Here is a 17,328-nt window from a genome sequence, read left to right as displayed (position 1 = left end):
GTTGATAAATTTATTTAATATTGCGTAGTTTTGTTTGCCTTGCGTCTCTTAGTGCACCTTTTTGTGTGTTTTTGGTGTGTTATAATTTATAATTTGATAAAATACGTTGCAAGTAAGTATGGCTCCAGTACGAAGGAAAATGGCAGCCAGTAATGATGGTTCGCCATCTTTATCAAAGAACGGTAGTATAAAAGAGATGATTCAGTGTACTAGCTGCGAAATGTACGCTTTGCGGAGTGCGGTCGGAGTGTGGTTAGATGATAATAAAGGAGTGAACGTGTGTAGAAAATGTAGGGAGAATGAGAAATTGAAGAGTATTTCGGATCGTGAGTGTGATATTTTTGTCAAACTTCAGAATGAAGAAAATAGGGATATGACAAGAAACGGCGAGGTTGTACCAGAGAATTGTGAGAGTGTGAATGATAGTATTAATGGTTTTACTGAGAATAAAAAAGATGAGATAGACGCAATGAGTGAGATCGCGTTGTTGAATGGTGCGATACAAAGAGCAAAACAGCAGCTAGAGCGTATGAGCAAAAGTCGACTGAATGAACCAGCCAATAATAAAAAGTATAACAGGAAAAATAGACGTATGAGTGTGAACATGAACAAAATGAAAGATAGAGTGCTGTATGGAGACTCGTTAGTACGAGGTGTGATAGTAGAGGATTTGACAAAATCGTACCAACCTGGTGCAGCCATAAAGGATGTAACTGAGTCTATTAGAGAGCAAAAGGAAAAGGTGAAAGAAATGATTGTTGTGGCAGGTACGAATGATTTGAAGGAGACAAAATGGAAATGATAGAAGACCTCAATGAATTGTTTGAGGTAGCAAAAGAAAAGAGCAAGAGAGTTAGAATGATTAGTCTTTTGCCACGGTATGACAGTGAAATGTTTAAAAGGAGGGCCATAATTGCGAATGACTTTATGCGTGGGTTATGTATGACGAGTGGTGTGGAATTTGTGGACGTGTGGAGTGAGTTCGATGGATGAAAGGATCTGTATAAGATGGATGGCTTGCATTTGAATGGTTACGGTGTAAGAAGACTTGAGAAAGTGTTGCTGAATGTGGTGGATGTGCAAATTCAGGGAAACTAGATTTATTAAGGGGTGGGAGGGGGAGTAGATCTACAGTCCTTAGGGAGGCAGTCGAATGTAAGAATGAATATAATATGCCGAGCAAATAAGGACAACAAATCAGAGTGGGATAGTTAATATAAGGCATCAAGGTAGAGTTGGGGCTAATGGGGGTCTTAAATTCATGTACACTAATGCTAGGAGTATTAGGAACAAGAAGGAAGAGTTTTGGGCCATGGTTGGCACTTCCAGACCACAGGTTATTGGTGTTAGTGAAACATGGCTGACTGCAGATGATATAGCTAGTGGGATTGAATGTGATGGGTATAGTGTGTTCAGGAATGACAGGGAGAATAAAATGAGGGGGAGGAGTATTGTTGATGATAGCTGATGAGCTGCAGCCAAGGAGAATAGAAGTTGAATTGCAGGATAGAGAAAAGAGCACATTTGAGGCCATTTGGAGTAAGATTGTGACTAGCAGAACTAAATATACAATTGGGTGCTGCTATAGACCAGGTGATGGAAAAGATGGTGGTGACAGTATGCACAAGCAAATAGAAGAAATGAGTGGAAGGAGGGTGATTATTATGGGAGATTTAAACTATGGTCGCATTGATTGGAGTGAGGAGAGGACACACGGGAGGAAGGATTTGGATTTTATGCGGTTATTAAGGGATAACTATCTGCGACAGCATGTAATGGAAAATACTAGGGGTCAGAGAGTGCTTGACCTAGTAATTACATCTGAGCATTTGGCTGTAACAAATATGACCACATTGCCACCAATCGGTGAGAGTGATCACATGGTCTTGACTTGGGAGGTGGCTAAAGGTGTAGAATTTTCAATTAAGACAGGGTACATGTGGAATTATCGGGCTGGAAAGTATGACAAGCTTAGGAGTTTGATTGGTTCAGTGCCATGGCATGTACAACTGCAAGGACTAGAAGTCGATAGTGCATGGGAGGTAGTTAAGAAGTGTTTGCATGAAGCAATGGCTGACTGTATACCTAGAGTCCGAATAATAAATCAACTAGGGGTTAAATGGATGAATAACACCATTAAGCTTGAGCTGCAAAAAAAGAAACACCTATGGAGGGAATTTAAGGAGAAAGGTGACCGGCAGGCACATGAACGGTATAAAGCGCAGGCCCGAAGGGTAACGAGTGTGGTAAGAAAAGCAAAAAAGGATTACGAAAGAACATTGGCCATGCAGGCTAAAGAGAATCCTAAAACAGTTTTTTAGATATGTAGCAAGTAAAAGGAAAAATGTACATGGCAGAATGATTTTAAAGAATGCCGATGGTAGAGTGGTAACTGAATCAGTTGATATAGTTGAGTTACTGAGTGAGCACTTTGCAAGAATATATCATCCAGGTGGTGACATTGCAGAAACGAATGTACCAGTAGATTATACAGGAATTGTGGTGAATGAAGTGGAGGTGAGTAGTCTATTGCATAACCTTAATGTCAATACATCTGTGGGATTGGATGGTATACCAGCTCGTGTTGTACGAGAAGCAGCTAAAGAAATGTTAGTACCGTTGACCATTTTGTTTAATTTGAGTCTTGGGTCTGGGTTAGTCCCGAGGGGGTGGAAAGAGGGGGAAAATAGTTCCACTGCATAAAGGTGGTTCCAAGACTGCTGTTGTAAATTACCGACCGATTAGCATATCAGGAATCATTGTCAAGGTCTTAGAGAAATTAGTCAAGAAAAGAATACAGGATTGGATAGATGAAAATGGGATATTGTATGGGGGACAACATGGTTTTGTGAAGAGTAGATCATGCCTCAGTAACTTGCTCACGTTTTATAACACAGTGACGGCTGAACTGGATAGGGGTAATGGGTTTACAGTAATACTACTGGACCTTGCCAAGGCTTTTGATAGGATACCACATAGAACCCAAATCAGTAAACTGGAGCAGATGGGGATAGATATAGAGTTGGTGAGATGGATAGGAGGGTGGTTGAAGGAGAGATACCAGAGAGTGGTTTATTCAGGAGTGGAGTCAAAAAGACGGCTTGTGACTAGTGGAATGTCACAGGGCTCTGTTCATGGACCACTGCTTTTCAATTTGTTCATCAATGATATAGGAAAGGATTTGAGAGGAAGTGTTCACTTGTTTGCTGATGATGCAAAGTTGGGTAGAGCAATTATGAGTGCACAGGATGTCAAAATTTTACAGGATGATTTGGATAGTTTGGAGGGCTGGGCTAGGAAAAATGGATGTCAATTTAATGTGCCAAAGTGTAAGGTTATGCACTTTGGGGTGAAAAGAATAGCAGCAGTATATCGCATTGGTGGAACCATACTCCAGGAGATTGATGAGGCCAGGGATTTGGGAGTGTTGGTGGATAGGGAATTGACGTTTAGGGGGGGGGGGGGCATTGCAAAAGTGACTAAAACAGCTCACCAAATCACTTGGCTTCTGAAAAATACTTTAACATGCAGAGACAAACAAGTTGTTGTTCCTCTGTATCAAGCCTTGATAAGACCCCATCTGGACTACTGTGCCCAGTTATGGGCACCAGGGTTTCTTTGTGATGGGGAGGAAGTGGAGAGGATCCAGAGACGAGTGACCAAGATGATAGCAGGTCTGTGGAATGAACCTTATGAGAATAGGTTGAAGATTTGTGGGTTGCAGAAATTGGTCGATAGGCAAAGGAGGGGGTGATATGATTCAGACATTCAAATTACTAAAAGGTTTTATAAGATTGATCCAGAAGATATTTTTGAAAATATGACTGGTGGTGGGAGGACTAGGGGCCATGAATGGAAGCTGGGCAAGAGCGTGGTTGACAAGGCTGTTACAGCTAGGTTTTTTACTTGGAGAGTAGTGAATGAGTGGAATAAGCTTCCAGAGTCTGTTGTGGGTGCTACGACCGTGAATGAGTTCAAGGCAAGGTATGATAGATACTGTGTGAATGTCGAATAGTTGTTCTTGACATGATGTTAGGGCCTCCCTCGATGAGTCTGTTGACGCCTTGGAGGTGCCTGGAACAATAATAATAATAATAATAATAATAATTTCATGTAAAGATGAAAAGGACCTAAGTTGAAAATTGTAAAATACCTAAAAATAACAGATGTGATAAATTCTTTACTTAAACTGATTTTGGTACAAAAAAGACTTGACTAAAAGTTTATAATACACTAACTCTGGCAACACTACCATATGGAAGTGAAATTTGGAAAACAAAACAAAAAGATAAGTAGAGGCTAATGGCAACTGAAAAGAAATTCAAGAGAAAAACAGCAAAATATATATTATTTGATCACAAAATAAATTAAGAAATGATGAAAGAATTAAACCAGGAACCAGTAATAGAGAAAATAAAGAAATATAAATGTAATTGAATGGTGCATGCTAAAAGAATGAAAATAAAGACTACCCATACAAGTTCTTCATTATACATCATCAAAAGGAGACCAGTTCATCCATTGAAGAGACCTGCTGATGAGTTTTGAGTCTAGAACAGGCCATAATAGGCCTAAATCCTTTCAGTGCATAATGGCGATGATAATTTCTTATCAAATATAATACACATTGTAACCAATGTATGTTATACTTGAAAAACTTTCCACAACTACCTCATCTCACATCCTGAGCATTTAATAATAAAGTGATGACATAGTGTTTTTCTACTTGTATATGTTAAATATATTGACTTCTACATTGATTTAACTTAGGTATCTTGGGTCCTCCCAGTGATGAGACCTCAACAGAGGTTGAAGCTGGTATGGATAGTGACCTTGCCCATAATGTTTTTGCATTATGAGATACTAAGATGACAAAATAAACAGACTTCACAACTAGTGAAGTTGCTTCACACTAATGTTTATGTCCAGGATTAAAACAAGAACATAATTTCTTGTCAAGTATAATACACACTGTAACCAAGCAGAAAAATTTTTCCACACACAGAGATAAGGAAGTCATCATTCCTTTTTATATGGCCACATCTGTATTACCATGTGCTCAGGTCTGGTCACCTGGGTTTCTTGGGGAAGCAGAAAGAGGGGATCCAGAGGCAAGTCACCTCATCTCACACATGGCACTTATACCTCTTGTGTCTGAGATAAATATTAAAAAGTGACCTGGATGATGATGAGTAGTCTCTGAAGTGCTCCCTGTGAAAACCGATTAGGGTTTGTGGGTTGCAAAAATTGGAATGATAGACAGAAAAAAGGAGATATGATAGAAATATTTTATTTACTGAAATGGTTTTATAGGACTGATGCAGATGAAACATTTCTTAACTGGAGAGGGGGGGGGAACAAGGGATCATACCACAAAACTGAGTAAAATTATAAGTTAGCAAGGATGAGAACTAGATTTTTTGCTTGAAGAGTGGTGAATGCATGGAATGGGCTACCAGTCTGTTGTGAATGGCAACTAATGGCAGCTGAAAAGAAATTCAAGAGAAAACAGCAAAATATATATTATTTGATCATAAAATAAATAAAGAAATAAGAGAGAATTAAACCAGGAAGAAAATAAAGAAAAATAAGTGCAAATGAATGGAGCATGCTAAATGAATGAAAATTGAAAGACCACTCAATCGAGTTCTTCGTTATAAACCATTGAGAAAAAGGAGACCAGTTTAGAGGTGTCGTTCATTGAAGAGACTTGCCAGTGGCTTCTGAGGCTAGAACAGCTCCTAATAGGACTAAATCCTTGAAGCGCACAGTGGTGATGATAATTTCATATCAAGTCAATGAGTCAGAGTTTGAGGAGATGTATGACAGATACCGTGTGGATATTTTTGGTTTCACAATGTCTTCAGACTCCATGGAGACGTTGCAATAATAATAACAATCTCATATCATACTACAAGTTATTCAATTTAATTAATGAGTCATGAAAACTTTAAGTAGTATTTTAGTAGTAGAACAATCTACCTAAAGAGCTAAGTTTAATACCTGAAATGTGCTGATATCAGTTTTATGCAACTTCCTCCATGTGATCCATACAGATGATGAATAACAGTGAAACTACCATACCACACAGATGGCAGGAAGAATTATTTTTCAGCAGATGAATTTCACCTAGTATGATATCACTGTACCATATATTGAAGCATGAAGTGACTTGAAAATGTTGATGTTTAGTCTGTTGAGAATGGTTTTCAGATTATGTAAAAAATAAACTAACAATACTACAAAAATACACAAAACTAATAAAAATAGAAAAAAATCTTAACCCACTGATGGCACCAACATATTATAGATTCACATCCTTTTGTGAGTGAAAGTAAAAAAGATGTAAACAGTAGAAGCACACCCTTTTGCCTTACATGAATTTACATCACATCTTCCTGTACATTTATCAGTTCTGTTGATTTGCAATATTCCATTATAGTTTTGAACAACTTTTCTTACATGCCCTTTTCAGATTTACAAAACTTACATGTTCCTCATTACATTCCTATGATTTTTGGTTCTTCTGGTTCCCATCTGCCATACGGCCGGGGGAGGGTAGCTATACGCTACCATTCTAGGGAGAGATGATTATGAGCAAGGTGGTTTTTGGTTAACTGTCTTAAAACATCATATAGTCTCACCATATAGTCAGAACCTTGTAGAGATAGTCCAGCATTAGTTCCTTGTTCTATACCATATGTTTGTTCTTCACATCAAATTACTCCAGGATATTAATGAAGAGGCAGTGCCAATCACAAGAGATAGAAGATCAAAGCTCTCTCTACCTACTTTTCCATTAACTCAAGTATTTCTTCCTAATTCATGTGTAAACACTGGTGTGATGCAGAAATCATTTTCCAATGTTCTGTAATGTTGGAATGATCACAATCCAGAGAAGATACAGTAACTGACATAGAGTTACCTCTATTATCACAGATGATGACAACATATACTGTATTTTTTCACATAATAAGCAGCCCAGCCTTACTACTGTTGAATTAGTTGACATTCCACCTCATCTCAAAGTATCAGGGTTAAGTGAAGATCATCAAGCTTTAGTTCATTGTTCTATACTCCATGAGATTTCTACATCCACTCAGATTACTCATAATACTTTTGATGGTCCTGTGCATCATGATGTATGAAGATACACCTGAGATGTCTGTTACCACTGGGTCAGAAATTCCTAAGGTGTCTTCTAGGGATATTCCTTCTGTGAATCTAGACATGAAAGCAGACATGGTGAAGATGAGGCAAAGATGAAGCATATGCATATTGAAATGAAGAGAATTGCAGATATTCATAGAAGAATGAAAGGAAACATGGTCACCTGAAAGTGGTAACGAATGAGATAATGAATGATTTTATCTATATGGAGATTCAATTATTAGAGGTATGGTGAATGAGAACGTCCATAAGGTTTGTTTTCCTGGAAGCAGAATGTGCAAGTGATTGAGGCATTGGATAGGAGGAACAAAAGAGCAAAAGAGTTGCTGGTGGTGGTGATGGGGACAAATGATTTGGATGGGAACAATGAGAATGTTAGACTGAATATGAGGATGTTGTTGAGGAGAGTAAATGATAAGTGGTAGAGAAAGTAGTCAGTGTGTTGCCCAGGTATGATAGTGATGAGGTGGCAAGTAAAGATCATGTATGCTACATTAGCAGAACTATGCGAGGAGAAAGGAGTGCATTTTGTGAATCTGTGGGATGAATTTGAGGAGTATGAATGGAACTATATAAGGAAGATGGATTACATTTAAATGGTTTTGGTCTGAGTCAACTTTAGAGACTATTGCCGGAAGGAAGGGTAGTGCAAGGTGATATGAAACAGCAAGAAATGGTAAGGGAGCTTGTGAATGGCATGAGTAAAGAAGATGAGAAGACATTGACACAACACAGACAGGGAAATGGGCAAAATCAGGGTGACTTTCACTGTATGAAAAAATGTGGATGCTGGATTCAAAAGTAAATGTGAGAGTTGGCAAGAGAGAATAGAGATGGCCTGTGATGGGAGGGGAGTGTTTGGGGAGAGTTGCAGAATTGGTGGTTGTATAGAGGATGAGTATTGAGGAGACACATCTTCGAAGTAGTGTAAGTAGGACTTGTTATAAAGTCAGAAATAGTCTACTATGTTTTTGCACCAATTGAAGAGGTATCCAAAATAAGTGGAGTGAAACTGGTGCATTGATTGGGTCTATTTGTCCAAAAAACATTGGACTAAGTCAAAGTTGGTTGAATGATGATATCCAGACAGGAATAGAGAAGGAGGATTATGATATTTTTTGTGAAGCCAGGCAGGGAAAAAGGGGAGGAGGAGTACTGCTAATGGTAGCAGAGGAATTATGCTCATTTAAAGTGGAGATACAAGGGTCAAATAATTGGAGCGGTTTTGAGGCAGATGATGTGAGGTAGAGGTGGACAGGATGAAATATTTGGGTGTTGCTATAGACCTGCTGGTAACATGAAGGGCAGTGAAAAGGAAATGCATAGGCAAATTAGCCTGGTAAATAAGAAAAGAATGATAATTATGAGTGATTTCAGTTATGGTAATACAGACAGTTATGAAGAGTGGCAGCTGGGAGAAAAGAGAATGAATTTTTGAGAGACAACTACCTTAGGCATTAACAGACTTTTGATCAGATCCAAGACTCTTGATCCATGTGTTGCATGAATCAAGTCTTGGATCTGATCAGCTCATCTGATGATGTTATTATAAATGGGGTGTCAAATCTTCCACCAGTTGGTGAGAGTGACTATGATGAGATCACTTGGAGGGTGGGCTAATCTTATAATGACTTCTGTCAGAAAGGGATATATATGGAATTATAAGGCTGATGATTATGAGAAGCTCAGGCGACAGCTTGCAGCAATAATATGGAATGAGAAACTGGATGGAAAGGATATCAATGCTGCTTAGATCTTGCTCAAGAACTATCAAGTGGAAGCAATATCAGAATGTTTACCAATTTAGTCTCTATTTAAGAGACTAAATAGAGCAGGTATGAAATGAATGGATGAATGAAGAGGTTAAGGCATGCAAATCCATAAGAAAAAGAATGTATTATGGAAACAGCATAAAATGAGTGGTAATAACCAGTTGCATGAAGCATATAAAGAGCAGACAAGAGAGATGACTCGTTTGGTGAGGATGGCAAAAGGGCAGAATCAGCGACGGTTAGCTCACAAGGCTAACCATCGCTAAAAATAATCCCAAGATGATACTAGTTGGTGAAAATGGTATAATGATAACAACTGCAGAGGATAAAATCGAGACGTTTAATGAGCATTTTGTAAAGGTATTTAATTCTTGTGAATGTGACATCATGTAGATTTATTCATTCATTGTGTATGGTGATTCAACGGCTGTGAGCCCCTTTTACGGGGAGGTATGGCACCACCTCAATTCCCCCCTATTTTTATCCGGGCTCGGGACCGGCATAGCTGACAATTCAGACCTATGGTTGGAGGGATTGTCTTAAGTATTCCTGACTGTATCCATGTGTTCACAGGCCAGTTTGCCTGCTTGATGGATGAAAAACTTCCAATAAACTGGGGAAAAAACCCCCACCATTCATCATGCAGATGAATAGTGAGAAGGATGGAAGAGGAGGTACTCATGGTGAGTGAACAGAAGGTATATGAGGAATTGATTTACACGTGTTTTGAAGAGATATTCCAGGGAGTTAACAACACCTCTGACATAACTTTTTTGACATGAGTCTTGCATTTGGTTGAGTTCCAAAGGAGTGGAAAGAGAGTAAAGTAAAGATGTTCCACTTCATAAGGGAGGTGCTAAGACTAAAGCTTCGAATTATAGACCAATCTGTATGTCTGAAGTTGTGGTTAAAGTATTGAAGAAGTTAGTCAGGACCAAGATTCAGAACTGGGTTCATAACAGCAGCATTCTCTTTGATGGTCAGCATGGGTTTACTAAAGGAATATCATGTTTTAGTAATCTAAAAATCAGTAGTACAAATTGGAGAGAGGAAGATGCATGTAGCAATAGGGGAATGGAATTTCTAGAATTCTTGAGGGACAAATGTCTTAGGCAACATGTAACAGAGGGAACAAGAGGTTCAAGAGTTTTGGATTTGGTTATAGCATCAGAAGAGTTGATAATAACTGAGATGACATCTCTCCCACCAGTTGGAGAGAGTGACCATATGGTTTTGACTTGGAAAATGAATAGACATGCAGGAGTATCAAAGAGACGGGAACTTATGTGGAATTATAAAGCAGGTGATTATAATAGTCTTAGACGTCAACTTCAGGAAGTTTCATGGAGGGAGGAATTGGAAGGCCGGGATATCATTAGTACGTGGGAAATTGTGAAAGAACATTTGTTAGCAGCAATGGTAAGTTGTATACCACGAGTGAAGAAGAGGACACAATTTGGAGTAAAGTGGATGACAAACAATATTAAACAGGAATTGCATGCGAAAAAGAGGCTATGGAAGAGATATAAAGAGACAGGTGAAGAGAAGATGCATGAAGAATATAAGACACAGGCCATAAGACTGACTAGTGTGGTAAGGAAAGCGAAACTGGAATATGAGAGGAGATTGGCCCTAAGATCCAAAGAAAATCCCAGGGGATTTTTTTAGCTATGTGGCCAATAGGAGGAGAAATGACTGTGGAAGAATGATATTGTGGGATAAAAATGGGAATAGAGGACTGATGCAGAGGACATAGTGGAATTGTTTAATGAACACTTTATTGGAGTATTTCATCCTAGAGGAGTCAGTTTTAATGCTAGAGGGATAGGGCTGGTTCGAGGTTTAAAGGTACAGGAGGAGAGTGTTTTTCAGATACTGAGTACTCTGGATGTCAGTAAAGCTTTGGGACTGGATGGTATTTCACCACGAGTTTTGAGAGAATGTACTAGGGAACTGACAGTGCCTTTAACCTGGCTTTTCAATGAAAGTCTGGCTTCGGCAAAGGTGCCCAGGGAATGGAAGGAAGGTAAGATAGTGCCATTGCATAAGGGTGGTAACAGACTGGAAGTGTCTAATTATAGACCAGTCTGTGTGTCATCAGTAGTAGTTAAGATCTTGGAGAAAGTAGTGAGGACCGTATACAGCATTGGGCAGATGAGGGTAATGTTATCCGTAATCTTATCTTTCACAAATCCATGTCAACATGGATTTGTGAAAGGGCGCTCTTGTTTTAGCAATATGCTAGCCTTTTATAATAAAGTTACAAGAACATTATATGAGGGAAAGGCATATACTGCAATTTTCTTAAACTTAGCAAAGGCATTTGACAGGGTGCCACATAATAAGCTGATATTTAAGTTGCAGCACATGGGTCTGGATGTCAGATTGGTCAACTGGATTCAGGATTGGCTGTCTGATAGGTATCAGAGAGTTGTGTATGGTGGAGCAGTTTCAAGGAGACAGAGGGTTACAAGTGGGGTCCCACAGGGCTCAATACTAGGACCTATATTGTTTAACCTTTATATCAATGACATTGCCAGCGGATCGCAAGGGGATATTCAGTTGTTTGCGGATGATGCGAAGCTGGGAAGGATTATTAGTAATAGTGCAGATGTGGTAGCCCTGCAAGAGGATTTGAATAAGCTAGATAGTGGGCAAATGAATGGGGGTGTCAGTTTAATGCAGCAAAATGTAAGGTCTTGAGGTTTGGGAAACATCGATGGGATGCTGCATACTCTATGGGAGGAGTTATACTGGAGGAAGTAGGGGAGACAAGAGATCTGGGGTTGACGATTGATAGAAACCTGAAGTTTAGGGGACATATTGCAAAGGTGGTGAACGTAACACAGAGGATTGTTGCAATTATGAGAAGGACACTGACCTGCAGAGATAAGAGGGTTATCATTCCATTGTATAAGTCTCTGATCAGACCACACTTGGACTACTGTTCTCAGATTTGGTCCCCAGGATTTGAAGGGGGATAAATTAACTGTGGAAAAGATACAAAGATGGATGACAAAGATGGTTTTAGGACTGTACAAGGATAGTTATGAGGATTGGCTGATGGAATGTGGATTGCAGTTTGGTGGATAGAAGAAGGAGAAGTGATATGATTGAGACTTTTAAACTGTTGAGAGGTGGTTACAGGGTTGACCCTGGGGAGTTCTTTTGCTTGGTTGAACAGCGGGAAGGAGGGATGACAAGAGGCCATCCCTAGAAGTTACGAAAGGAAACTGTGAGCAAGAGGTTGAGGAGTGGTTTCTTTGCATGGAGGGCGGTTGAACCGTGGAATGCATTGCTTGATGTAGGTGAGAGCGAGAACGGTCAATGAGTTTAAGGAGTGGTATGATAGACTTTGTGTTTCTTAAGAAGGACCTCCCCTTGATGAATCTTGACAGACTTTATGTTCTTAGGAAGGACCTCCCACGATGAGTCTTTTGACTCCATGGAGGCCTGAATAATAATAATAATAATAATAATAATAATCTGCTTACTTGTTATAACACGGTGACCAAAGCTTTGAATAAAGGTGACATATACACAGTGGTATATTTAGATTTTGAAAAGTCTTTTGATAGATTGCCACATGATAAGCTGGTGATTATGGAAAGTATAGAGCTGGATAGTAGGTTAGTATGTTGGATAAGGTATTGGCTGTCTGATATCAGCAATTTGTAAATGGAGGAGCAATATCCCATATATGTTATATATACATTAACATCAACTTATATGTTAATGATATCAGGTAGGGTCTGAATGGTGATATTCAGTTGTTTGCAGATGATGCAAAGTTGGGGGAGAACAATCAGAAATGAAGCTGGTTCAAAGAAGACTTGAATGCACTGGCTAAATGGGCAATGTCAGTTCCATATTGCAAAGTGCATAGTTTTGGAAGCTGTATAAGAAAGGTATGAGGAGCAGATTTTTTGCATAGAGAATGGTGAATATTTTGAATGCATTGCCTGAGACTGTTGTGAATGTGGAGATAGTGGGACTTCCCACGAAGAGTCATTTGACTCCATAGAAGTCTGATGATAATAAATGAAAAATCAGATTTGGGAAGGCTACTCGACCTTTTCTGTTAGTCTTTTCAAAAAAAAAAAAAAATTCAACATAATAAAACTGCATGGATAACTTTTGATTTACCTGTGACACATCGCTGATAGTAATACACGATCATTATTTTACTACAAATGAATACAAGAAAAAATTAAAATTCATGTATCCATGAACGTCAATACAATTAATAGTGGAACAGAGGAAACCAACTCATAATTGGGTTTCCCAATTTAAAAACAAGTGCCCATGGATTATTCACTACTGAAAGCTATCATTACATTACCAGAACTTAGTGATGTTAATTTGATTTCATATTAAAAAAAAAAAAAACTTGTATTGCACTCTGCCTGCATGTATAACAACTCTCTTAAATACAACTTCGATTATCCCTGCTCACAACAGACAAATAAATACAAAATGCTTAATTCTAATACGAAATTTGAAACGTGAAGTGCTCACTTTCACTAGCAGTAAAAATTACCTGCACAGCTATGTGCCGGTTAAAAGGTTTCATTGAAAGAACATCTTTTACTCGGAAATGCGAAATGTTTTTGTCATGAGAAAGTCTAACACTACACATTTTCATTTTTTCAATCGAATTCTTTCCATGAACTAGAAGATATCTACAACAAATGAAGTTTCGATTAACAAATGCCGGCAACACATGACTCCCAACCACCATGATTATACGCACAGCAGTCACGAAAGAAATACTTTTTTTTTTTGGTCATATAGAATTGATAAAAGATTGTAATTTTTATCTATAATGCATGAAGAAATTTTATATTATGTTTAAAGTTGGTAGATAGACTTCTATATTTATTGAAATATATTCGCAAAAATGCGAACCTGCTCAGTCCTGCATCAGTCATATGACAAATCCATGAGTACGTTTTAGTGCTGTATGGTAATACTGTATGCTAATGTATAGCTTATCGCTGTTGTTTTTTAGTGGAATAACACAGAAAGAAGAAGATAAACACTATAGACATACAGGGGAAACATTTTTACTTTGTAACCTGTATTATTTTAAATACTCGGAAGGATGAATGCAATGATCATTTTCGCAAGGTGCTTTTAAACATTATTTAAATAAATACAATGGGTTGTTGTTTCAGCAGTGATGATGACAAGATATCCCAGGTAAAATGGTATCCTGTATGTTTAGGATAATTTTAGATGGTATATAGAAAATACTCGACGTGCATATCAATAAGGAGGGAGGAAAAAAAAAATTAATGAGTTATCTGTTAAAGCCTAGTAGGGTTCCCAGGTATATCGTACCGGCTTGCTTTTTCACTGTTTTTTAATAACTTTATTTTGAATTCTACTCAGCAAAATCCCATATTATTGATAAATACAAACCGAGGAAATAGACAAGATATATATATTTCCTTTGATTAGTTCAGAAATTATGTTCCATGGTAATGACTAACATTCCTTATCCCCAAAATTTTACTTGCCCATTATATTCATTACTTAAAATTGTAAATATAGTGCTTCGTGTATTTATTTTTATACAGTCTGCATTGTCAGTTATGATTCTTAAAGCAAACCTACCGGAGGTAACTAACATGTCTCGAAAACAGCAATCGATAAGTTGATCATTCATACTAAAGTTTATATACAAGGGAATATTTCTACAGTCCTTCAATGAGATGAACTATTATCCCAGGTTTAAAAATGTATTGGATCATTGTGACATTTTTGGTGATAGTTTGTTGCTTTAACTCACTGAAAGCAAACCAAAACTTGGGCCAACTGAAACCATAAAAATAACTAGTATACATAAATTAGAAATCAAATCAACAATTTTTTTCTTACCTTCATGCAGCACTATATCATAATTTTTTCCTGTATGTCCAGAATGAATATTCTGATTGATATGTTTCATCAGAATAGTTTAAGAAATAATAATTATCCATTTTTATTTAACAGAAATCATATTCATCCTTATGTGGTCTTTACAGGTTGCATCATAAGATCATTAATGTGTATACAAATTACTTGTTGCATAGAGTGCCACAACAACTAAAGGTTTTCTTTATACTAAAGAAAATCTTTAGTTGTGTTGTATATATCTAAATATCATCATTATCTTGTATCAGAACTTATCATGGCATTGTATTTACCAGATAGATAGCACGTGCAGTCAAGTAATTGTGTGATAATAATGACATTTTTTATTGGTCCTCTGTTACAGTAAGAAAATTATCTTTTGTCATATTAATATATAAATGTTAAAAAATAAAGGTACTTTGTTAAAAAAAAAGCAGAAAAGTAATTATCATCAAAAAATTATTCTGAACATATAAAATCTTATGCCACATCAGTGTATTGCACATTTTACATATCACAAATATCACAATAATAACTTTTGTTACAGCTTAAAGTCCAGATAGCTTAAACCTCTGATTCACATTTCATGATTTTGTTTAATAGAAAGAATATCTATAGATAATAATAATAAACTAAATTTTATTTAATGATTAAGCTAATATTTTGCCTCCACCATTAAGGCATCTTCATAGGCATAAGGGTAAGAATATTCATGTGCACATATATCTCTTGCCATTTAATTCTTGCCATTAAAGAAAAAAACATAAGGGATAATTAGCATCTAAGTATCAATCACATAAGTCCAGTTTCCTCCCTGCCTATTATTATTATTATTATTTCGGGCGACCCCAGGAGTCTTCAGACTCATTAAGGGATGCCCTAAACATCATGTCCACACAACTATGCTATTACATTCTCACAGTATCTATCATACCTTGCCTTGAACTCGTTCACCATCATAGCACCCACAACAGACTCTGGCAGCTTATTCCACTCATTTACCACTCTAAAAGTAAAGAACCCAGCTCTAACACTCCTGCTAACCACACTCTTGCCCAGCTTCCATAGGTGTCCCCTAGTTCTCCCACCACCAGTCCTGATCTCAAAAATATCCTCTGAATTAATCCTATAGAATCCCTTTAGCAATTTGAATGTCTCAATTATATCTCCCCTTTTCCGCCTATCAACTAGTTTCTGCAACCCACAAATCTTCAACCTGTTCTCATATGGTTCATTCCATAGACCTGTTATCATCTTAGTCACTCGCCTCTGGATCCTCTCCACCTCCTCCCCATCAAGAAGGAACCGAGGTGACCAAATCTTGGCACAGTAGTCGAGATGAGGTCTTATCAAGGCTCGGTACAGAGGTACAATAACTTGCTTGTCTCTGCTCGTCAAGGTATTTTTCAACAACCAAGTTAGTTGATGAGCTGATTTAGCTACTTTTGCAATGTGCCCCCTAAACTTCATCTCCCTATCCACCAACACTTCCAAGTCCCTGGCCTCATCAATCTCTTGGAGTACAGTTCCACCAATGTGGTATACTGCTGCTAATCTTTTCACCCCAAAATGCATAACCTTACATTTTGTCACATTAAATTGACATCCATTCTCCTTAGCCCAGAACTCCAATCTATCTAAGTCATCCTGCAAGACTTTGACATCTTCCGCATTCACTATTGCCCTACCCAACTTTGCATCATCAGCGAACAAATGAATTGTTCCACTTAGATCCTTCCCTATATCGTTAATGAACAGATTAAACAGCTGTGGTCCAAGAACAGAACCCTGCGGCACACCACTAGTCGCAGGCCGTCTTTTGGACTCTACTCCTGAATAAACTACTCTTTGATATCTCTCCATCAACCAACCACCTATCCATTTCACCAACCCTATATCCATTCCCATATGTTGTAGTTTACGGATTAGTATTCCATGTGGTATCCTGTCAAACGCCTTTTCCAGGTCCAGCAGTATCACTGTAAAGCCATTTCCCTTATCCAGTTCAGCCGTCACCTTGTTATAAAACTTGAGCAAGTTACTCAGGCATGATCTACCCTTTACAAAGCCATGCTGTCCCCTGTACAGTATCTCATTTTCATCAATCCATTCCTGTATTTTTCTCTTGACTACTTTCTCCAAGACCTTGACAACAACTCCTGATATGCTGATCGGTCGGTAATTTGCAACCATAGTCTTGGATCCTCCTTTATGCAGTGAAACTATTTTCCCCTCTTTTCATGCCTTCAGGACTAAACCAGACCTGAGACTCAGATTAAACAACATGGTCAAGGGCACTGATAATTCCTTAGCTGCTTCACGCAAGACCCGTGCTGGTATACCATCCAATCCCACAGATGTATTCACATTAAGGTTCTGTAATAGACTATTCACCTCCACTTCATTCATCACTATTCCCATATAAACTAATGGTTCCTTCATTTTTTCAATGTCGCCACCTGGATGATATGCTTTTGCAAAGTGCGCG

The 17,328-nt window shown here is 38.0% G+C and overlaps 2 protein-coding genes across 6 annotated transcripts in view; one reads left to right on the top strand and one right to left on the bottom strand.

Moving 5' to 3' along the window:
* AsnRS-m (asparagine--tRNA ligase, mitochondrial) overlaps window positions 1-14,909 on the bottom strand; it is a 202,884-nt gene extending 187,975 nt beyond the window's left edge. For 2 of the 4 annotated variants that reach the window (XM_090402537.1, XM_090402539.1), the window contains exon 1: window positions 14,826-14,909. In XM_090402537.1, the coding sequence (XP_090258663.1) occupies window positions 14,826-14,831 (6 nt within the window). In that variant the 5' untranslated portion in view covers window positions 14,832-14,909. Of the gene's footprint in view, window positions 1-13,482; window positions 13,662-14,825 lie in introns of those variants that run through there. The other 2 variants (XM_090402536.1, XM_090402538.1) reach the window with 2 other exon arrangements.
* Window positions 13,895-17,328, top strand: part of LOC150100086 (ragulator complex protein LAMTOR1-like) — a 73,808-nt gene continuing 70,374 nt past the window's right edge. For both annotated transcript variants that reach the window (XM_090402541.1, XM_090402540.1), the window contains exon 1: window positions 13,895-14,144. In XM_090402541.1, coding sequence (XP_090258667.1) covers window positions 14,103-14,144 — 42 coding nt within the window. In that variant the 5' untranslated portion in view covers window positions 13,895-14,102. The remainder of the gene's footprint in view (window positions 14,145-17,328) is intronic.

This window comes from Typopeltis vanoorti, chromosome 13 (assembly GCF_054136105.1).
Source record: "Typopeltis vanoorti isolate ZY-2024b chromosome 13, IOZ_Tvanoo_1.0, whole genome shotgun sequence".
NCBI classification, from domain to species: Eukaryota; Metazoa; Arthropoda; class Arachnida; order Uropygi; family Thelyphonidae; genus Typopeltis; species Typopeltis vanoorti.
This window is presented reverse-complemented; position numbering and strand designations above follow the sequence as displayed.